We start from the raw sequence: 24,342 nt of genomic DNA on the forward strand, positions 1-24,342 counted from the left end.
TTGCTACATCTTGAGTTTTTAGCTCAGCTGAGCTAATCAAACCAGGAAGTAACATGACCTGTTGTCTGATTGACAGCCAGAGGTTGTACAGCAAGGGTAATTTATAAGTTCCAATTTCTATAGTAACCTGCAATTTTTTTTTAAATGAAAAAAAGAGTACACACTCTTCGCACAAGTACTTCAACAAGCTATAGTTCTTTATGAGTCTGGAGTGTTCATTTATTTGTATTTTTTCCAATGCACAATGCAATATGGTTATTGCCAATACAAAATTTGTTAAAATTCACCCCTCTAACTACTAGATAACTTTTGTTGAGAGCAATTGCTGTGCATTTTCTACATATCTCAGGAAATACATTGGGAAAAAGTCTGCAGTTGGGCACAGTAATTCCAAGAAACCGCTATTTAAACCAATGCATGTGTTATGATCTAAATGGACCAATGACCATATTTCTATGTCCAAGGATGCAAAATCTAGTAATGTGCAGTTTCATAAAGTAAGTGCACATTTTGAAAACATAATTTCTACTCATTTAATGCAATCTATTGTATTGTTTAGACGTTGTTTAGGTTGATGTCGCTTTAAAATATTCATACACATATACAAAAATTAAAATATTCAGACGCACACAGTCAATACCTAAACTTTTAGAAATTAATTTTACTTGTAACCCCTTTTTTTCCCTTTAGGCTTGAACTTTTGTTTGCTGTAGGATGCAAAACAGAAACATACTTTATAATACTAATGATAATATTGAGCATAATCTAATGTCACTCTTTTGCTACAGGAACTCAGCAAATGCAAGGGATTTAATAAATCAGTAGAGAACTTGCTCCTCTCTCTTACAACCCAAGTGAAAAGTAAGTAGCTCATTAAAAAATGACCAGTGATGTTTTGAATTTTATTATAAACATATATATATATATAAACAACACTTCAAAAATAGTACTGACATTTCAAAAGAAATTGTTCAAGATGGTGCCACCAAAATACAGCTAAAGGATCCATAGTGCTGTGTATATAATGTCTTTGTTTCAGATGAATACTTTTAACATTAAAGTTTCATTATTTCTGTTTTTAAAGGAATACTAAAGCATTAAGAATACAAACCTGTATTCCTAACGCTTTAGTGTCCCTGTCGCTAGTAAAATACAGGTGTGCCTCCTGTCTTGTTTGAGATAAAAATAGCAAAATGAATTATTTAATTTACCTTTTTCCAGAGCCAATGCTATCTAGCTGCTGCTTACCTCTCCGGCTTCTGCAATATCATGGAGGAGGCATGTCCTTTTCCACAATGATCCAATCACAATGGAGTATTGGGGAGATGATGTACATGTGCTGCAAGCTCCATACACACATCTTTTAGGAAAGTATTGAATCAATGCTTTTCTAGGTGGGCTACCATGTCACGTGGCCAGATTGTACTCATTCAGTACCACAGGTACGCCTCTCGTGGCTGTCAGAATGAAAGCCATTAAAGGTAGACTTAACCCTGCAATATAAACCTAGCAAATCTTCTGTAAAGGCCCAATGCACACAGGCTACGTCTTTGAGATAAAGTGGCCTGGGTGACATTAGTGGTCTTTTAAGAAGGGACAATTGACAGCTCTCTTTAGTTCACTTCACTACAATTATCCACCTGAAACAGTATCATTGTTGCTTGACTGCATAGCTGAAATCCCCCTGTAAAGTAGAATGTGGCTTACAAAGCAAGAGGCCTGAAGCTGATGTTAAGGTGACCCTGTTCTCTGTGACAGTGATTTTCCTTATACTAATGAGTCAAATATCTTGTAAAGTTCCCCTTTTATTTTTTTATTCAGGTTACATTTTTCAGTCCACTTTTATTTGTATTCTGCCTCTTTCCTATTTACAATTGTTTAGGTGCATGTTGTTATGCATTACCTGATTTCACAGATTATGCAAACATTGTATTGAACACATAAGAAGTATACTAAATAACTGAATTAGTGTATTATTGTCACTATTTAGCACAGATTGCATTATTTATTACGACATATTTATAACCAGTGACAGTATCCAGAAACCTTTATTTTTTTTAAAAACCTTTCATATGGGGTCACAGCCAGACATGCCTACCTACTGTCAAGGCAACCTATGAACCATCAATCAATGGACTGTGTGATCAATATTTCACAAAGCTTTATACAAAATTGTTAAAGTATCTCTAATGCAACTGACGTTTTTTATACTAGCCCTTGAAAGTTATCTCTATGTTAAAGGAATACTTTATTGTTAGGAATATATATCTGTATACATCTAGGAATATATATCTGCTACAGCCCTGATGCCCCTTATCAATTAGGTCACCTCCATCTAAAAAAAACCCAAAACAAATAAAAGTTAATTAATAATTCACTTTTATCCAGCACTGAATCTTCCATTCATGCACTGCCATGATCTCCTCCACGGATTGCGTCATCTGGGAGGCGTACCACCAGGATGACAGGCCAATTCAATGCTATTCATTGAATAGATTCTCTATGGACAACCGTGACAGCACTGTGCATGCACCTGTGATGTCATGGTATGTTACGGTATGAGATTCTGGAAGTAAGATTCCCAGCTCTCACATGTAGAGGGCTTGGAGGCATTGGTTGAAGCCGCACTTACAAGCCCTCTAATTAAGGAACTAAAGGGTTTTGGGGTATAGGAGAGAGGGAGGGCAGGACTGCAGGCACTATAGCAACTTCAATAAAAGTAAGTTGTTAATGTGCCTACTGTGTCCCTTTAAATGGAACAAAATTTAGCATACTTTCCTTTCAAATTAAATAATTACAAATATAAAAACATAATTAATGTCACAATTTTTTTTATAAATAATATTTTAAATCTACAGAGTAGAAATGTATAGTATATGGTAGAACATAATAATTTTCACATCAAACTATGCCCCGTTTGGCTTACAAATTATAACTTCGATTCTTGTCATTCATCACAGCATTTACAATACAAAGCATCTGCTACAGCTTCAAGCTACTTTTTTCAAATTGTAATTAACAGCTAATGAAAGATCCACGTTCCAGCAAAAAATAATCCTAAAAACACGCCATTCAACAGGTCCATTTACGCAAATTTAAGTTATTGAAAGTATTGTATCAGTTTTGAAGATAGAATAGTCAGTACATAGAATGCATATTATTTATTAGATTTGGGTTGCATCATGGCTTTCTTTGTGAGTATGAACATCAATTGTGTTGTTGTTTCAGCCACTAGTAGATACTTGCATAGGTAAAATTATAATGTATTCAGTCATGATAATGATATTTGTGTGGGTGGCTAATAAACATATCGCACATCTGTAGCAAAGTTACCGTCTCAATTAATCTGAACACTGCACACACATTTATTGTAGAAAGCCCCCCCAAAATTAAAAAATTTAAACATAATTATGCTTAATTTTAGAAATTTCCAGATCTCAAAATGATGTGACTGATAGAGTTCACCTAACTACAGACTACGGCCAAAACCAAGAGAAAAAAAAAGAAAGACGGAGCCATTCTGATACTGCCATCAATATAGCAACCCAGGTATATATCATTTCTATATTTCTCTGTTTCAGCATTAATGCTAATGAGAAACATAACCTTCTCACCAAGAAGAGTCGACCATGTTGAGAGAATTTTAACCATAGATAAAATGTGGACCCAAACCCTCAAGGAGACACTCATACAGACATATACTATCTATATATATCTTGTGACTACATTCCAATTTTTCATCTGCACTAGACATGTTGTGCAACTTTGAAATACGGATAGCTTGTTTTATATAAACTGTATGTAGTACCCTTTCCATAGCATAGAATTCGGGTCCTTTGCTAACAGAAAGCATGACATTCATTGATAGTCACTGCAAAAGTCAAGAATTGGATATAAGGCATTAAAACATAATGTTGTACTATACAATAAGATGATACAGATGGACCCTTGGTGCATGTAGATCAAAACTGAAAATGTGCATCTGCATTCAAGGTTTTTGTATAATCAACCACATAGATTGATTCATGCATCATTAAATACATGTGACGTGTACATCTAATGTCTTTCTTTTCTCATGCTCCAAATTTAGTCATGTTATGTTTCATGATAAACTCATGTATATTGAAGTTTTTTTAATTGTGAAATTACATTGTTGTATTTCATAGCTTTTTTATGAGAATTTTTGTGCATAAATCTATGTAATCTAGACACTTTATAAATGGAAGATAATAAAACATAAAAATGATCTACAGGTCTGTGCTGTATGAGAACACACAATGCTAATTTTTACATGGTTTTTAATAAGACCGGATAAGTGTATATAATGTGTCTACAGCTTGAAAAATCACACAGTCTACATCAGCTTATCACCAAAGCCAAGGAAGATGAACTTTCAGAAAAGCTTATGAAGCAGAAGACAGGCGACAGCAGTCCAATGAAACAAACAACATATTTTGGGAATGCAAAGCGAGTGAGTCTAAACATATTACTGCACAGAATAATAAAAACCTTGCAAAACACCTAACTTCCTAACCTAACACCTGACCTCATGGTTTCTAACTTATTAAAACAAATCATAACTGGCATACTAACCCAAATTCCCATTTACACTTTTAAATTACTTTTTTTAGTCCCACTGTAATGGCCATCAAAGTGTCAGCTTACATGCTGTACCAGTACACTAAAATCACAATTAACTTTGCTGCTTTCTTTTTTTTTTTTTTTTTTTTTAAGTCAATCTCCTTTAGTGACATCTGAGCTAGTATAAAAACAACATTGCTATCTCAATATAATTACCCCAAAAACTGTAGTGTAAGTGAACAATGGAAGAAGAAATGAATAGGGTAGAGCATTAGAATATTATTCATAGCCACTTATTAAGTATTTCTGCCTATTTTCAAAAATTAAATAATAGTTGTTCTACAGTGGTGCATCTATGTTCAACTGAAAAACAAATTATAAAAAAGGGAAAGATATGTGGCCCAAAGTGCACCAGACCAGTATGAACTATTGGGTATAGTATGACTCGGATAAGGAAATTTATGGTGACAATGAGCGTCTAAAGTAATTGCCCCTTGTTTATGGAAAAACAAAATCAAAGCAATACCGCACTCAAATAAATGCAAAAAAGAATTTCATCAAGAAAAAAAGTGTATATTGCCATTACGTAGAAGGAGACAGAAACAGGAACTGTGTAATTTCATACAGAGCGAGTATTATAATATATGTACAAAAATAAATCTATGTCCAAAATCTTTAATTCAAAGTCAAGATTGGATATTAATTAATTAAAAAGGCATCAGTTAATCAGTTGCACACAAACAGTAATAATCAGTCAATTGTCTGGTGGATCCATGTAATGCTTAATATATATAGTGTGGTGATATCACTGTAATACCATGTGAGAAAAAATAGGGGGGGGGGGAGGGTGGAAGAGTGTAGATTTCCTTGGAACTCTATATATCTCTTGTTTATGTATTACTATTTGCAGGAGAGGTGTGTCTACACATTGTGGACACCCCTGTCTATGTAAATATAGAAGCAAATAATAGTTAGAGAAACCCAGCAGAGTGGAAGTTTCACTACCAGATTACTATAAATAGGTAGAAGCCACTTCATTAGGGTAAAAACATGTAACTTTATTAATTAGGATTTAAAAGGAAAAAACGTGTCTACAAACATGAACAAACTAGTGTGGCTAGTGGGCTGAAAATATTGTAACAACAGATATTCTTAGACAAAAAAAATGGGATTAACCACTGTTAGATATAAGGTCAGTAAAGAACTAGTTAATGCATTTAGATCTCATAGAAGAGGAGTGTCAGAAAACTGGACACTCTGTGTCTAGGCAACGTTGCCGCAATAAATCAGATAGATTGTCACAAAGTACTATTTAAGAGCTCTTGCTTAGGAGAGGTTGAAATTAAGTAATCATTTTACTCATGTGGTAGTAGGCAGGGAGTAAGAGTAGATGCAGTTATATAAAAGATATACACGTTAAATAAACAGTTTGAGCCATAATGGCATCATTAGATGGATACTTGGAAAAAATGAGTAACGATATGGCAGCGCTAAGTTAGATGAACAGAACATCAATATGTACTCTGCCTATGACTCCTAATAAAATTAGACAGATTTTGAATAAATCTAGATAAACTAATAACTCCCTTGAACTGGAGTGCCGTCAACTGTTTGGATCAACAGCAAAAAACAAATGTGAGGAAGGCTGAACTTGATGGACGTTTCAGCTATGTAACTATGTAACTATGTAACTCGACACAAATTTCGGTGCATATCGCGCCTTTCTCAAGAGATGTGAATAGGGCACTTTCAAGTCTCTTCGTTTAAATATGGTGAAAGCCCACCCATAAGTGAGGTCATGTGTCCAATCCGTCGTTGGGACGTCACAGAATTATCAGGTGCCATATTAAACGGCCGTTATCTACTAATTAGCTCCTTAAAGGGAAACCTCTAATCCAGCACTTAAAGTACTTTTTCAATATGGAAACAAATTGCACAAATATCCAAAGTACATTGTTTGTGGTAGAGTAAATCACTATGTATCCTGGAAGGATCACTGCAGAAAAATTTCACTGTTGGATACATTTTGAAAAGGAAGCCCTTTTCATGTGTATTACAGAGGTGAAAAATAAAAAATATATAAATAAATAAATAATAAATAAAGACATTCACCTCCCAAGAAGTATAGATTATACAGAAAACCATAGACTTTATCCTTATATAGCATTATGAAGTAATCTAAAACAGTAGAGCTTAGTGAATGTATCACACCCACTACAAGGACATAACACGAGTATTAGAATTCTCGTTGTTACTTTGGAGGAAAATGATTATTGTAAATATGTAAACACTTTCAATTAGTTTTAGCATGTCACATAATCAATATTACTTTCTTAGATTTAAACGAGCCTAAACAGAAAACATTGTTTAGGAGATACTCCCAGTCATTTTAGATCAAAAGAAATTACAAAGTCGCACACTTGGTGTGACAAACTCCCCTTTTCCTGTGAGTTTGCCACAAGTTCTTAGAGGGGTCTGCTTGTCAGCCTCCTGCCCACAGACTATGGACCCTGTAAACTGTGAAATAGAAGTCTCCGTTTGTCTATTTGAATTATATGGTTCGGTAACTGAGCAGCTGCACGAACCAGAGACCACCCTAGAGCTTGTTAAGCTTAATTGATACATTGTTGCAATTTCAACTGCAGTGGTCTAAGTGTTCGTCTGGGTGGCCGCAATTCCTATGGCTGACCACGAGGTGGCGGCCATCTTGTTCGCATGGACAAAAAACGTGAATAGACTTCGTGGGGACTTAGCCGCGAATGCCCTGGAACTATTTTTGCCATGAAAACTTTGCGGTTCCCGGTCGGTTCCCCAGCGGCACTTAGCCATGATTCTATGGAACTATTTTCGGCCTGAAAACTTTGCGGTTCCCGGTCGGTCCTCCAGCGGCATTTAGCCGCGAATCTATGGAACTATTTTTGGCTATGGGACCATGCCTGCAGTCGATTAGATAAATGACTTCCAGGAAATTCCTGAACCCTGAACTGATCTTGGTGATTTTTGGATATGTTGGTCACCCAGATCAGGGCTATCAGGGGATGTAACATTTGTGGGGTTTTATGTATTTTAGGGTTACTGATGTTACAGTTACTGATCCAATTATCTCCCAGGCAGAGGGGAGGGATTGTGTTCTGTGTGTGGGAGTGTCGTGCCTTGTAACCTTATTGTTACTGGTCTGTGAAGTTGCAAATCAGTATACCATCATGTCCATGTGGGCGTACCCCTTGCATGGGGATTGTCATATAAGGTCAAGTGTGGCTCCCATTAAAGAGAGATTCGTTACCCCTTCATGAAGTCTTGGCTCATGTTTTGTCACTCAATGTCATGCAAATCAATTTACAAATTTTTTGACATGCGTCTTTCTGCATATTCATTTTTTAATTCTGTCTCTTACTGTTAAAATACACCAACCATTAACATTATAGACTCATCATTTCTTTGTCAGTGGGCAAACTTTCAAAATCAGCAGGTGGATCAAATACTTTTTTCCCTAACTGTATGTAAAATAATCAAATACTAAAAAAAAGCTTCAGTGTCCTCAGGCTCTCCCTCTTTCGAGACGCGTTTCGCCCACTCACTGGGCTGTATTGATCGGTGTTGTGCTGCTTCCTCTTTGTGGTTTAAGATTGTCCCCCATCGTTCCTATTGGTTGCCGCTCTGTCGATGTGTCCAATCGTACCTATCATCCTGGGGACGTGTAAACGTAATAATCTGTTCTTTATATATTCCTAATTGTATGCTCGGAGTGATGTGGCGTGCCTGCTCGCGTCACTTCCTTGTCCCTTTCTGCCATCTTGAATAAGGGTGAATTCTAGGTCTCTTTTTCGGTATCGACATCATGCAAAGTCATGCATACGTCTTACCATATCCTTCCCTAAAGTGGAGGGAATTAGCCCATTGTGGGCAAATCAATTCTGGGTATTCTTGGCTACAATGTTGGGATAGATACTACATAAATATTGTAGCCTCCCAACCATTCCTCCAATAATCTTTTTCTGTATGTATGTTTATTGGTGGTGGAGAGAGATACTGTAGAAACACTATTTAATATTTCTGTTTAAGCGCCTTTTTCACGCACAGAGCACTCATCCAATTTCTATCCTCCAGAACATCCACTCGCAGAGCCAGGGAAGTTTATCTCTTACCATGTGGACGAATAAGACACATGGAGGGGCAGAAGGGAGGGAATTAGATACATGGGGCCTGGACAGGGGGATGAGACACGTGGAGGGTATGGGGGCGAGGGAATGAAACACATGGGGGGGCAGGGCAATTTTTGCACTGGGGCCCTGTGGTTTGTAGTTACGCCTCTGGCATTGAAAGATTGTGCCGATATCATGATTATTGGTTGATGCAGTCGCAGGCTGTGTACCATATTGTGAGCCTTTGGTACCTGTGTGGGGCCCTCAGGTAAGAATGAGAACAGTTCTTGCTAATGCAGGCAAGATTCGTGAAAGTCTAGTCTGCTGAGAGGTACAATAGGCCCTAGTCTGTTGGAGTGCATGTCTGCCCAAGGAAAGGCATCAGGTGAGTACTGTCGGTTGTAGGCTGCAGTACACTGTGTAGTGGCGTAGATGTAGTGTGTTTTAGTCAGAGATAATAGTCTATTTTTCTTATTAGTTTTGGAGCACCCATGAATTCTGTCTGTTCAGATTGGATGCTAAGTTCCACCTCCCACCTTTACAGCTATCATCTAACAGGCAAAAGTGTTGTTGTTTTTTTGTTTTTGTTTTTATAAAACACTACAAACGTATTAAATGGGAAATGCATGAGTTACGCAGCTTCACTGTAACAAAGTCAAGGTTAAAGTAATTTGCAACCAGATCTGTATATAAATCTATAGGGCAGGGGTTCCCAATTAATTTTTCCCGTGGAACCCTTTGACATAGTGTACCAACATTATGGAACCCCAAAATGTGTTTTGCTCCATAGGGCAAATATTTTAATTAGCAGCATATAATTAGCAAATTTGGGTTTGGTGTATATACACTAATTTATATAGATATTAAACAGATTGTAGTACTTGGAAGCAGGTGTGCTTTTGTGTGTAGTGTTGGTGTTTGTATATAATTTTAGCATTTTAATACAGGGACATGTTTGCAGGGCCGGTGCTTCCTATAAGGCGAACTAGGCAGCCGCCTAGGGCGCCATATAGGAGGGGGCGCCCTGCGCCCCCATCGCCGGCCCTTTAAATGCCTCAGCCGCCTGAGCGCGCTATAGAGAGTATTACAGGGAGGGAGGGGAGAATATTACAGGGAGGAAGGGGGAGAATATTACAGGGAGGGAGGGGGGAAAGTATTATAGGGAGGGAGGGGGGGAGAGTATTACAGGGAGGGAGGGGAGAATATTACAGGGAGGGGGAGAGTATTACAGGCAGGGAGGGAGAGTATTACAGGGAGGGAGGGGGTAGAATATTACAGGGAGGGAGGGGGAGTGAAGAAAATGACAGGGGGCAGTGGAGAAGATTGGAGGGAGAAGAAGAGAAGATTACAGGGAATGAGGGGGGAGTGGAGAAGATTGGAGGGAGGGGGGGAGAAGAAGAGAAGATTACAGGGGAAGGGGGGGAGAAGAAGAGAAGATTACAGGGGGGGGGTGAAGAGAAGATTACCGGGAGGGGGGAGAAGAGAAGATTAGGGGGGAGGAGAAGAGATTACAGGGAGGGAAGGGGGGGAGAAGAAAATACAATTACAGGGGGGAGGGGAGAAAATTACAGGGAGGGGGGAGAAGAAGAGAAGATTACAGGGGGAGAAGAAGAGATTACAGAGACGGGGGGAGAGGAAGAGGAGAACACAGGGAGGGGGGAAGAAGTGGAGAACACAGGGAGGGGGGAATAAGAGGAGAACACGGGGGAGAAGAAGAGGAGAACACGGTGGGAATGAGAACACAGGGAGGGGGGGTGGAGGAGAACGTGGGGGGAGGGGGTGAGGAGAGACCACTAAAGGAGGGAGGGGTGGTGGAGAGACCATTAGGGGAGGGGGTGAGGAGAGACCGCTAAGGGGGTGGGGGGGTGGGGGGGGTGGAGGATAGACCACTAGGGAAGGGTGGTGGGAGAGGAGAGACCACTAATGGAAAGGGGGACAGAGGAGAGCAGAGACCACTAAGGGGGAGATGGGAGATCACTAATGGAAAGTCGGGGAGAAAAGGAGACCATTAAGGGAGGTGGGGGGGGAGAGGAGAGACCACAAAGGGGCAGGGGAGATCTCTAAGGGATGGAAGGGAGAGCTCTATAGGACAGGGGGCGGGACAGGGAGCTCTTTCACACTACGCACACACACACACACACACAATTCATCCCTATACACAGAGAAACACAACATGCTTCCCTTACACACAGAGAAACACACAATGCATCCATTACACACACACACACACACACAATGCAACCCTTACACATAAAGACAATGCATCCTTTGCACATATACACAGAAACACAGAATGCATCCCTTACACACACATGCAAACACACACTGCTTCTCTTACACAGACACAGAAACACAATGCATCTCTTACACAAACTCAACGAACCCCTTACAGACACACACACTGCATCCCTTACATACACAGAAACACACTTTGAATCCCTTATGCATACAAACACAGATTCACACAATGCATCCCTTACACACAACAAGCAACACACCGCTTCCACTACACACAAACACACGGCATCACCTACACAAACTGGTATCCCTATACACTACATTCCATAAGCACACACATTAGATTCTCTACAGTAACACATAACACATCCCCTACACACTCCACTCCCTGTGAGCGAACTCATGGGTGAAACATGTAGGTGGACTTATGGGTGGGCCTTATGGGCATACTCACCGTCAGGCCCTGGGGCCCAGACCTTGAGCTGTGTAAGGGGCCCCAAAAAATGGAGCTGCTTGCCGTTTTCCCAGAACATTGAATTTTGTGACCACAGTTACAAACAGCCTCCAGAGATCCTGTTCTACACCAGAACCAGTGGAGCCAGACTGCAGCCAGAGCCCATCACCATCCTCATCTGATTGTAAGTAGGCAATCTAGTATATTATTAGTGACACTAATCTATAATTTACCTCACATTAAAGGGCCACTATAGTCCCCAGAACCACTGCAGCTTAATAAAGTGGTTCTGGTGTCTATAGTTTGTCCCTGCAGGCTTTTTAATGTAAACACACACTGTGTGCAGCACTGGTGTTAGTACATATGGCAGATCAGATGGATGGGGCATTGCGATGTCACTGGGGGGTGGGTGGGAGAGGGGGGGGCGGCAAATCTTTATTTTGCCTAGGGCGGCAAAAATCCTTGTACCGGCCCTGCATATTTGTATGTAATTTGCATTTGTGTGCAGCGGTGTGTTTGGATGTAGTGTTGGCTTTTGAATGCAGAAGTACATTCATGTGTACTATTGTTGTTTGAGTCAAGGCTGTGTTTGAGTGTGTGTATATAAATTTGGAGTTTGAATTCAGGGGTGTTTTTGTATGTAATGTTTGTGTTTGCAGGGAGGTGTCTCCATGTTGTGTTCGTGTTTGATTGCTGGGGTGTAAGCACATACACTGCCACATACATACATACATACATACTTATACAGATATAACTCAGAGTTACACACATATAAACACACTGACACATAGACACACATGCATATACACATTGGCACATATACACACAGACACAAAGATACACAACTTGACACATACACACATACTTGTACATAAACACACACTCAGATGCACACACACACACTGGCATATACACACACACACACAAATATTCACACTGGCACACACACACATATATACACACTGACACACAGATACACACATTCAGATACACACAGTGACACATACACACACCCAAACACACTGATAAACGCACTGACACACAGATAAACACAGTGGCACATACACACACAGATACACATACTGGCACATACACACTGATGCACAGATACACACACTGACACAAAGGTGCACACATGGACTAACAATATACCCACAGAAACACACACACTAGCACATACATACATAGACACACACACACACTGACAGATACACACACTCATGGTTCCATGGAACACCAAAAGGGAAACACTGTTATAGGGAGGTTTATCTACCAACTGGCGAAGACAGGGAGAGCTTTTTTCGGGGTAACGGGTGCCCTCGAAGGCACAATAGGGTGACATACTGGTTATCTGGCATATCTCCCGTTTTATGTACCCACAAACCTTTTCTTTATATAGACTGTTAATATCACACTATACTATTTGCTATACAGTGACCAGACTTTTAATAGAGATTGTACCACAGCTCCTAAATGCGCTATGCTTACGATGTCTGCCACTCTACATCTAATTTAATATTGCAACAGTTAAGTTAATTAAATCTGTGTTGATCTGAAATATTTTCAGTCTGCAACATTTCACACTGTCTTTAGTATACAGTGAAGACTGCCACACCATGGTTAGGAGCCTAATGCCTTTGTAACACAGTAACATGGCACAAATTTGCTGTGGATAGCCTAACAGTACTTCTGTTTGATATACTCTGAAGGAAGAGTTATTAAGCAGTCCACATTGAGCTAGTGTGCATCAATTTATATTTATACACATCATCCTAATGAAGTAGGACTAGGCATTGAGCATTCCATCTGTAGTTGTTAGTAAGAAGTCTACATTAATTTGTACTTAGTGTGCACCATTCAAATGAAGGTCTTATCAGGACAGATTTTTGAAAATTGGGGATATTTAACTGCCTGTTAGTTAAAATGTAAATGTCTGCAAACTACAGAGTACTCTATAATGTACCACGTGTTACACAGATTTTTAGTTTTCTGACATTAATGCTATGATCTTTTACAGGCCAGTATGAGCAGCATCACCAGCACATGCACTGAAGCTGGAAGTTTTGACAATGCCAATGTCACGGGAGAAATAGAGTTTGCCATTATATACAATATCAAGACCAGCACACTGGAAATATCCATCAAAGCGTGCAAGAACCTGGCATATGGGGAAGAAAAGAAAAAAAAGTGTAACCCGTAAGTACACATTATGTACTGCAAATCTTATAGAATTGATGATTTACCCTGGTTCCTCAGATGTTTAGTTACACATAAAGCCTACTTCTTACGGATAAGAGAGACTCCAGCCTGGTTTGTTCGAGCTGCCTTATTGACTTACCAGTAGCTCTCAAGCACTGAACCCTGTCATCTGGTGTTTTTTCCTCAAAGACACATAAAGCGTAGCCAGGCTAAATTGGAAATGCAGTCCACAAGCACACAGAGTAGCTGTTACTGTTCATGACACTAAAATATTCCATCAGTGGCGTGCACACAACGAATGGGGCCCCAGTGCAAAGCTGATCCATGCCCTCCCCCCCTCCCTCTTCCCCCCTACCCTGTGATTCTATTACCTACCCCCCCAACAGACACACACATACATACAGAGAGACACACACACAAGCAGACAGATACATACAGACAAATACATACAAAGAGACAGACAAGCACACATACATACATACATACAGACAAGACATACATACATATATACATACAAACATACAGACATACACACACATACACACATACAAATAGACAGACACACACAAGAGACACATACATATAAAGACACATACATACATAAAAACAGACAGGCACACATACATACAGATAGACACAGCCACATACAGACAGATAGACACACACACACACATACAAACAGACAGGCACACAAACATACAGATAGACACAGACACATACATACAGATAGACACACACACATACATACAGACAGACACACACATACAGACACACACAAACATACAAAGACACATACATACATACAAAGAGACAGGCACACATACATACAGACAGATAGACAAACATATACAGACAGACACACACACACAAGACATACATACATACAAACAGACAGGTGTTTATCATTGTCTGATTTATGCAATAACATAAGGATAAGGTATTCTTGGAATTGTGTTCTATCATGGTGCATCATTTACATCTCCAAACACAGTCCATAGATGTAACAAAAGCCATCTTAAGAGCTCTTGCTGCCAGAGCTGATGGTTTGTATGACCATCTTCTATGCACACCAGAACATATAACCCATGCAATACTCCTCTTGCTTCTTTTTTTCTCACATGTGATTTTTTTTTTTTGTCTGTTTTCATATAATAATGTTTTATCATCATAGGCAATGCGTATAGGTCAGTATCCTTAGTCAGTAGAATCATTTTGTATAATTTTTGTTAGCTCTTCTGAAGGCCTATAATGAAAATAGTTATGAATGATTCATGTGATATTCTCCTTTGTAAAAATGTAAAGCAAGTACAGATGTCTTTATTAGTATAATTTCTTTAATTCCAGCTATGTGAAAATTTACTTGCTTCCTGATAAATCTACTCACGGTAAAATAAAGACCAGCATTAAAAGGAATACAGTCGACCCATTATTTCATGAAACACTAAAGGTAAGCACTATCCTTATCCAGTAATCCTTTAATCAAGTGAAAGAATGATGTAAAATGAAATATTTAAGAAATGTTGTTCAGGTTAGTTGTTAATTAATACTGCTTTTAAGTATTCTTCCCAAACCAAATGTATTCTCACTCAAACCATGAATTACAAATATATTTGTACTTTTTCTAATCACATTTCTTGTATTTAGTTTGGCTGCATTTGCAGTCCAGTCCATCATTCTTTGAAATGAGCCTGGCAGAAGGACTAATTATGATGGCAGAGTGGCCAGTGAAGGAGTCCATACTTTGCTAACAGGGATGACAAGCACAAGTTCTCTCTAAATTCTGTTGTAGCATATTAAACATAGACTGGCCCATTTGTGATTCCAAATACTATCTAGACCAGGGGTAGGAAACCATCAGCACTTGTGGGGATATTTATAGGATAATAATAGTAAACAGTTGAGAATTGCCCACTATTTCAATTCTCAGATCCCAAAGATCGTTATCGTGTAAGTGAAATGTATTCCGTATAAATAAAATCACAATTTGTTATAAAAATAGATACAATTTATTGTGACATTTTAAATAATAATAATAAGTAACATGTGTGACAATAATCAATGAAAATTCAGTATAACATAGTATGCAATACAATATGGTAATGTAAAAACATCTTCCAATGGCTAAGACAAGATTTATGACTGTCTTTCACAGAGAAATGACACAGACACAGCTTGCAGCTTAAGGCCATAAAACTTTAGCTGACAGTTAAAATAACCCTTTCAATGCTGGTTAGACCTCCCAGGTAATTAAGACCTATTCTAATGTGATTTTAAATAAAATAACATTTATACCAGCTCATTAGTCATTTCCTGGAACCATCCAATAAGAGTAATCTACCATGTTCTATAAGCAGAATTTTAACTTGCCTAAACAGATATTTTATCTTATTTTAGAGCAAATCAATACACCTGGATAAATATCACGATATGCTACCATGTGATATGTCACATAAATACTTATACTTATTCTAATTCCATCTGCAGCATGGAATGGTTATAAATATATATTTCTTTGTTAACTAAGATTTCTAAATATCGATATCTGACCGTGATTTATCCATTCATATATCATGCTATAGAAAATTAATTTAGATTATTCAAATGCAACCAGTATAATTACCAGTTAAAGAGATGTTCTCTTGTAAATCTTTCTTTTATTATGGCACGTGCGTAATGGGGTACAGAATAGAAAGAGGAGGCATTGTGGGGTAACACAGGTAAATAATAACAAGATGATATGTATTACACTCCTAAGAAAGACTGCCATATATTTTTTTTTTTAAACGTCATTTGAACAACAGAATGGTACAAGCTTGGTAAACTGAAGTGAATTAAAATAAAATAAAGAAAAGAAAAGAATTGATGCTTAACAGTGCTTGTCAAGATTATGTGTAGAGTAATGAGATCGATATTTCAACAGCTTATGTTCTCGTATAGTTGAAATGGTTTAACAAGATGAACACGTCAGGTAGGAGTAGTCAGAGGAGTGACAAAGAAGGAAACCCTGAAATGTACATTCCTAATACAAACAAGGCTATGCAGTGCATTGTATACTATATGTGTGTCTAAAGTGTGACAGAAGAACAGTGCACGTTTTAAACTGTTACATAGCACAAAATACAACAGATTATGAGACCCCTGGCAACGATTATGAACAAGGAGATAGGTACAAGTGTGTTTGAGAGAGTCCAGGTATGATTTAGGCTTTACAGTCCCACTGTGAGTAGCAATGCTAGCTAGTTCAGTAAAATAACGGTAAATGTGTTAAAGGCAAATCAACGACCAGGGTTATAACAGGCATTTAACATGGGGTACCTTGTGGTGTGGTGTGGTTGAGCAATAGCCTAACTTTCCGATTCAGCTTAATAACCTGGAGCAGAGGGTATTCATACGTGAAGGCTATCGCTATGGGGTATGTGTTCACGTCAGATCAAGCGTGTCTAGCTTCCTCTAGTGGCAATGTTGTGAAACGGTTGAGAATTAGGTAGACCATTCTCTGTGATGACATTCCCCATGTAGGCCACAAGGTGTCAGACTCCCTGTTAACAGGGTTAGTGTGGGAGAGTATTGTAGTGTAACATGCTGATTAACCTAGGTTATACGTAATTGGTGAACTAGGAAAACATATGATCATTAAAATGTTTCCTATGTAGTACGCAATGAGGCTAAGGCTTGGCATGTCATTTGCGAATCCAGCGCCAGTTTGGTAAAGGGTTGAACATTTGTCCATTGACAAGTGTGCTAAACAGGTGAGGGTTAAGGTAGCCATACCAGCCCCTTTCACTGTCATGACATACCCCAGGAGGGCCATAAGGTGTCATACTCCCTGAGAGCAGGCTTGGTGTAAGATATAGTCATAGGGTAACGTGTTATTTAGCCTAAGTTATTCGTAAGTGGCAGCTGAGGAAACATACAGTTATTAAGGCTGAGTTAAACATTATGTGGTGAGGTTAATGCATGGCATTTGTATATCTAACATCAGTGTGGGAAGGTTGTTACACTTGCATCGATCTGTAGATGGGCATTTCAGTTGTCAAATTGGGTCCTCAGCCTACCCCGCTGGGTGGGATGGCGTCGCTAGGAATGAGAGTCAGTCCATCAGGTTGTGGGAGGAAGTCCTCTGTATCCCTGGGATGAGTGGGGAGATTTCCTTGTTCTCGTGCTTGGTTGGGATACCGTCCAGCTTCTCCCGTTTGCCTGTTCAGGCCATCCGGTCGCTTGGCCCGTTGTGCTGCGATTTCCCTCCTGGGTCCAGGTCGTTCGAATGCCTTTTGTCTTCGGCCCGAGGCTTTAGCGGGGGCCCGCACCACATGTCCATTGGCCCCATCGTCAGGGCCATGGGCCCAGGGTTCCACCGGGTCCCGGCTATCTCCCTGGGTGTATGGGTGGTGGTGGAGAGCTACCTCCTGGTGAGCTCCCAGCTCGGAAGAAGAGTGAGGCTGTTAACTAGGTGTGTGGAGGGTTCGCAGCGCCCTGCGGCTTCGCTCCGGTGGTCTTTTCCCTTTCGTGTATTTGCGTACAGGCCGAGGACATTTGCTGCTGCGGCGCCATCTTGGGGCGCTGTGTACTTGAGTGGTAATCCGCTTGCGGCTAGGTTGCTTGGGTGTCTCAGTACTCATGCGTGCGCTTGGAGTGGGCTGCCATGCCCGAAGCTCCAGCTTTGCCCAGAAGGCTGCAAAGATTGCATTGAGCCTGGCTGTGTAATCCAGCACTGTCGTGTGGCATTCTGTCGTCTCATCTGGTGCGTTTGCCGCCGCCATTTTAAGTAGGCCACGCGCTCGGCTGCCCCGGTGCTGCGGGTCGCCGGGCTGTGTGTTCAGCCTGCGGTCGCTTCTTCTCTCGCTTGATGTGGACCGATATAACCCCCATCGGTCCATAGGGGGGGGGTTGGAGGTGAGGTCCGTGTCCAGGTCAGACAGCGTGGGGAGCGGCCGCCTCCCCACTGCTCGATCTCCGGTAGGCCTCATGTTGTTTTGTCGGGTCCCGAGGGATTACAGGCTTGGTTCAGGTATCTGGCGGTTCCCCCGGGTGTCCCCGTCACGATGGCTTATCTCCGGTGTGTGGTTGTGCCGTGTTTGTCGTGGGATACCCCGATAATTGCCAGATTAAGCGGGAGCCGAGGCTCAGCACAACCGCTCAGCTCGGATGCTAGGCTCCGCCCCTTAAAGAGATGTTCTCATCAGCTGTTCTCAGGTATTCTCAGGAATTTGAATGTCATGGGTCTCTTTCTCTGCCTCCTGACTTAGCCTGCTTCCGACTCTTTGTCCCCGACTGCTCACTCTCTTGCTTCCTTGCTTTGCTTTGCTTTCTCTGCATTCTCTCTCTTCCCTTTGTCTTAACTTTTTTAAAGGAAAATTCACTAGGTGATAGACCAATAGAAACATTGGAGGTGTGGTTACCTTCCAGATAACAATTTAAGTATTTGGTCTATAGAGGGCAGTCTTGTCTCACTAAACATACCTATCCAGGAAAGAGTTAACTTTTCCTGGTGGCTATTTTGACGTCATTTACCTTATCTTTATGGTTGTCTATAATTTAAGTTTTCTGTCAGTTCAAGAGTTTCTTTGAGTTTTGTCCAGACTATGTGCCTGGCAAATTCTGCTATAATTTCTAACATGACAGTTATAACTAAGTATGACCCCTAAACTTCCAATGGGACGTTATACAATATCTAAAGAAAAATTAAATAATTTAATCTTCTCTGTCACAAATGTCTGGGTTTAGAATTGATTATATTCCATTAGCATTTAGCTAGCAGTCTGTCCATCCCCCGTTCTCATTTCTTATCAACAGGTTTGTATATACTAAGCATTCCTTAGCTTCTGGCAAAGTGGTTAGTTTTACAGAAAGGATAGAAATTTCGTGTCTCTTTGTTAACTTGAAAATAACAAAATGGAGTCTGCTCTGTTCTGAGTGACTCAGCAATATACACTTTTAATTTCTATCATAGCACACAATGTCTGCCGATATAAATATCCTGACACACTTCTTATGTTGTGTACTACATCTCCCATAATGCTGGCAAAGCATCAGGGGGAAATTTAGTCCACAACATCTGGAGTGCCAAAGGTTGCCTAACCCTGATTTAGGCGCTTGGTTAAAAATGAGAAAATGTCATTGCTATTGTCATGTTGTTTTACTTGCTTTTACAGATTTCATGTTCATAATAATGTACAATAGGCAATAGTGTAGGTCAACATTAGTCATGTACCGAACTGATGTACCGAACATAGCGTGTTCGCGTTCACCACGGCGGGCGAACACATGCACGGTTCAATCCGTCCCCTATTCTTCATCATTGACTAAACTTTGACCCTGTGCCTCACAGTCAGCAGACACATTCCAGCCAATCAGCAGCAGACCCTCCCTTCCAGACCCTCCCACCTCCTGTACAGCATCCATTTTAGATTAATTCTGAAGCTGCATTCTTAGATAGAGGAGGGAAAGTGTAGCTACTGCTCATTTGATAGGGAAATGTATAGCTAGGCTAGTGTATTCAGTGTCCACTACAGTCCTGAAGGACTCATCTAATCTCTGCGGTAAGGACAGCACCCCCAAAAAGCCATTTTTAGGGCTAGAACATCAGTCTGCATTTTTTTTTGTGTAATCTAATTGCAGTTGCCTGCCTGCCTGCCTTCTGTGTCAGGCTCACAGTGGATACTGTGCCCACTTGCCCAGTGCCACCACTCATATCTGGTGTCACAATAGCTTGCATTTAAAAACAAAAACATTTTTTCACTGTAATAGATTGAATAGCAGTTAGTTGTCTGCAAGCGTCTGTGTGTCAGGCCTACAGCGTGTACTCTGCCAACCTCTGCCAGTGCACAGTGCCACTCATATCTGGTGTCACAATAGCATGCATTTAAAAACAAAACATTTTTTTTCACTGTTATAGATTGAATAGCAGTTAGTTGTCTGCAAGTGTCTGTGTGTCAGGCCAACAGCGTGTACTCTGCCAGTGCACAGTGCCACTCATATCTGGTGGCACAATAGCGTGCATTTAAAACCAAAAAACTTTTTCCACTGTTGTAGATTAAATAGCAGTTAGTTGTCTTCAAGCGGGTGTGTCAGGCCTACAGCGTTTACTCTGCCAACCTCTGCTAGTGCACATTGCCACTCATATCTGGTCTCACAGTAGCTTGCACGCATAGTACCACTAATCCAAAAAAAAAGACAGGCAGAGGCAGGCCACCCCGCAGGGGCCATCTTGGTCGTGGTGCTGTGATTCCCTTTTACCCTGAATAATGCCCAATTTTCAGAGGCCACATACCCTGAACTTGAAAAGTTCTGAGGACATAGTTGACTGGCTAACACAGGACACCCAATCTTCTACAGCTTCCGCTCAGAACTTTGATGCACCATCCTCCTCCAGCTTAGCTTCGGGCCCCTCTCAAGATACCACTCACCCGCCTGCTGCCACCACCAACACTAGCACCACAGCTGCTTCACTTTATCTGTCAGAGGAGTTATTTACACATCCGTTTGAAGAAATGAGTGATGCGCAACCATTATTGCCAGAGGATGTAGATAACAGGGATATGTCTAAGTCAGGCAGCATTACACACATGGACGTACGGTGTGATGATGATGATGTTGTACCCACTGCTGCTTCCTTTGCTGAGTTGTCAGATAAAAGTGAAGCGGTTGATGATGACGATGCGTCCATGGATGTTACGTGGGTGCCCGTTTGGCAAGAAGAAGAACAGGGCGAAAGTTCAGATGGGGAGACAGAGAGGAGGAGGAGACGAGTTGGAAGCAGGGGGAGGTCGTCGCAAGGAGCTAGTGGCACAGTCAGACAGCATGCATCGGCACCCAGGGTCAGCCCGACAGCACGCCAATCAACGCATGCTGTGTCCACCACCAGAATGCCGTTGTTGCAGAACTCAGCAGTGTGGCATTTTTTTTGTGTGTCTGCCTCTGACAACAGCGATGCCATTTGCAACCTGTGCCAAAAGAAACTGAGTCGTGGGAAGTCCAACACCCACCTAGGTACAACTGCTTTGAGTAGGCACTTGATCGCACATCACAAACGCCTATGGGATCAACACATGAGTACAAGCAGCACACAAACTCAAAGCCGCCATCCTCCTCCTGGTCCAGCATCTTCAGCCACATCAACCACTGCTGTCCTCCTTGCCCCCTCTCAACCATCCGCCACTCCCTCTCTTACCTTGAGCAGTTCCCGCTCATCTGCCCACAGTCAGGTGTCCGACACGTTGGAATTCAACACTCCTAATGTTCGACCGCCTGCTCCAACAAGAAAAAGCCATTAATGAATATTTGTATGACCGGGGTGCTAGGACAGCCTCTGGGGAGCTGGGATTTTTTTTGCCACATTACTGGACGCTCATGCGCAATGCCTGTAGGCTCATGCGTCCTTTTGAGGAGGTGACAAACCTAGTCAGTCGCACCAAAGGCAATATCAGCGACATTATACCATCTGTTTTCTTCCTGGAGCATGCCCTGCGAAGAGAGCTGGATCAGGCCATAGATGAGCGTGAAGAGGAAGAGGAAGAGTTGTGGTCACCATCACCACCAGAAACAGCCTTATCAGCATTGCTTGCTGGACCTGTGGCAACGCTGGAAGAGGATTGTGAGGAAGAGGAGTCAGAGGAGGAATGTGGCTTTGAGGAGGAGGAGGAAGACCAACCACAACAGGCATCCCAGGGTGCTCGTTGTCACCTATCTGGTACCTGTGGTGTTGTATGTGGCTGGGGGGAAGAACATACCTTCATTGAGATCACTGAGGAGGAGGAACGGGAAATGAGTAGCTCGGCATCCAACCTTGTGCAAATGGGGTCTTTCATGCTGTCGTGCCTGTTGAGGGACCCTCGTATAAAAAGGCTGAAGGAGATTGACCTGTACTGGGTGTCCACGCTACTAGACCCCCGGTATAAGCAGAAAGTGGCTGGAATGTTACCAAATTACAACAAGTCGGAAAGGATGCAGCATTTGCAAAATAAATTAAAAAGTATGCTTTACACAGCGTATAAGGGTGATGTCACAGCACAATGGGAATCTAACAGGGGAAGAGGTGAAAGTAATCCTCCTCCTCCCACGACCACGCCGGCAAGGACAGGACGTTTTAAAGACGTGTTGTTGATGGAGGACACGCAGAGCTTTTTAAGTCCTACACATCGCCACAGCCCTTCGGGATCCACCCTCAGAGAACGACTCGACCGACAGGTAGCAGACTACCTCGCCTTAACTGCAGATATCCACACTCTGAGGAGCGATGAACCCCTTGACTACTGGGTGTGCAGGCTTGACCTGTGGCCTGAGATATCCCAATTTGCGATAGAACTTCTGGCCTGCCCCGCTTCAAGTGTCCTGTCAGAAAGGACCTTCAGTGCAGCAGGAGGTATTGTCACTGAGAAGTCGCCTAAGTCTAGATTACCTCACCTTTATTAAGATGAATGAGGGATGGATCCCGAAGGGACTGACAGTGGGCGATACATTCAACTAAAAAAGGCCTGGTGAGATGAGCTGCCTTGGACTAAAAAACAGTTCCTATACTGCTCTGTGTCAGTGTGTATCAGGGTCTCTGAGGACAGGTGTCAATCCATATCTGCCAAGTGACCCTATGTAGGAGGAACAATCCCTATTCTGCTCTGTGTCAGTGTGTATCAGGGTCCCTGAGGACAGGTGTCAATCCATATCTGCCAAGTGACCATATGTAGGGGGAACAGTCCCTATTCTGCTCTGTGTCAGTGTGTATCAGGGTCCCTGAGGACAAGTGTCAATCCATATCTGCCAAGTGACCCTATGTAGGGGGAACAGCCCCTATTCTGCTCTGTGTCAGTGTGTATCAGGGTCCCTGAGGACAGGTGTCAATCCATATCTGCCAAGTGACCCTATGTAGGGGGAACAGTCCCTATTCTGCTCTGTGTCAGTTTGTATCAGGGATCCTTAGGATAGGTGTCAATCCATATCTGCCAAGTGACCCTATGTAGGAGGAACAGTCCCTATTCTGCTCTTTGTCAGTGTGTATCAGGGTCCCTGAGGACAGGTGTAAATCCATTTCTGCCAAGTGACCCTATGTAGGGGGAACAGTCCCTATTCTGCTCTGTGTCAGTGTGTATCAGGGATCCTTAGGTTAGGTGTCAATCCATATCTGCCAAGTGACCCTATGTAGGGGGAACAGTCCCTATTCTACTCTGTGTCAGTGTGTTTTAGGGTCCCTGAGGACGGGTGTCAATCCATATCTGCCAAGTGACCCTATGTAGTGGGAACAGTCCCTATTCTGCTCTGTAACAGTGTGTATCAGGGATCCTTAGGATAGGTGTCAATCCATATCTGCCAAGTGACCCTATGTAGGGGGAACAGTCCCTATTCTGCTCTGTGTCAGTGTGTATCAGGGGCTCTGAGGACAGGTGTCAATCCAAATGTCAAGGTGTCAATATGTCATATGTCAGGTGTCAATCCATATCCATTGTGATTTAGGAATGTTAGGTGATTTGTGCCCTTTATGGATTAAAACCAGACTCTGCATCAACTGTGTAATTTTCCATGGGAGTTTTGCCATGGATCCCCCTCCGGCATGCCACAGTCCAGGTGTTAGTCCCCTTGAAACAACTTTTCCATCACTATTGTGGCCAGAACGAGTCCCTGTGGGTTTTAAAATCCGCCTGCCCATTGAAGTCTATGGCGGTTCGATCGGTTCGCGAACGTTTGCGGAAGTTCGCGTTCCGAATATTTTATGTTCGCGACATCACTAGTCAACATCAG

At 41.6% G+C, this 24,342-nt stretch overlaps 1 protein-coding gene across 1 annotated transcript in view; it reads left to right on the forward strand.

Moving 5' to 3' along the window:
• Positions 1–24,342, forward strand: part of SYTL3 (synaptotagmin like 3) — a 100,877-nt gene that overhangs the window by 45,227 nt on the left and 31,308 nt on the right. Inside the window, exons 6-10 of the mRNA XM_063443302.1 lie at positions 789–861; positions 3,425–3,549; positions 4,337–4,471; positions 13,433–13,611; positions 14,959–15,061. Coding sequence (XP_063299372.1) covers positions 789–861; positions 3,425–3,549; positions 4,337–4,471; positions 13,433–13,611; positions 14,959–15,061 — 615 coding nt within the window. The remainder of the gene's footprint in view (positions 1–788; positions 862–3,424; positions 3,550–4,336; positions 4,472–13,432; positions 13,612–14,958; positions 15,062–24,342) is intronic.

This window comes from Pelobates fuscus, chromosome 2, assembly GCF_036172605.1.
Source record: "Pelobates fuscus isolate aPelFus1 chromosome 2, aPelFus1.pri, whole genome shotgun sequence".
In the NCBI taxonomy this organism is placed as follows: domain Eukaryota; kingdom Metazoa; phylum Chordata; class Amphibia; order Anura; family Pelobatidae; genus Pelobates; species Pelobates fuscus.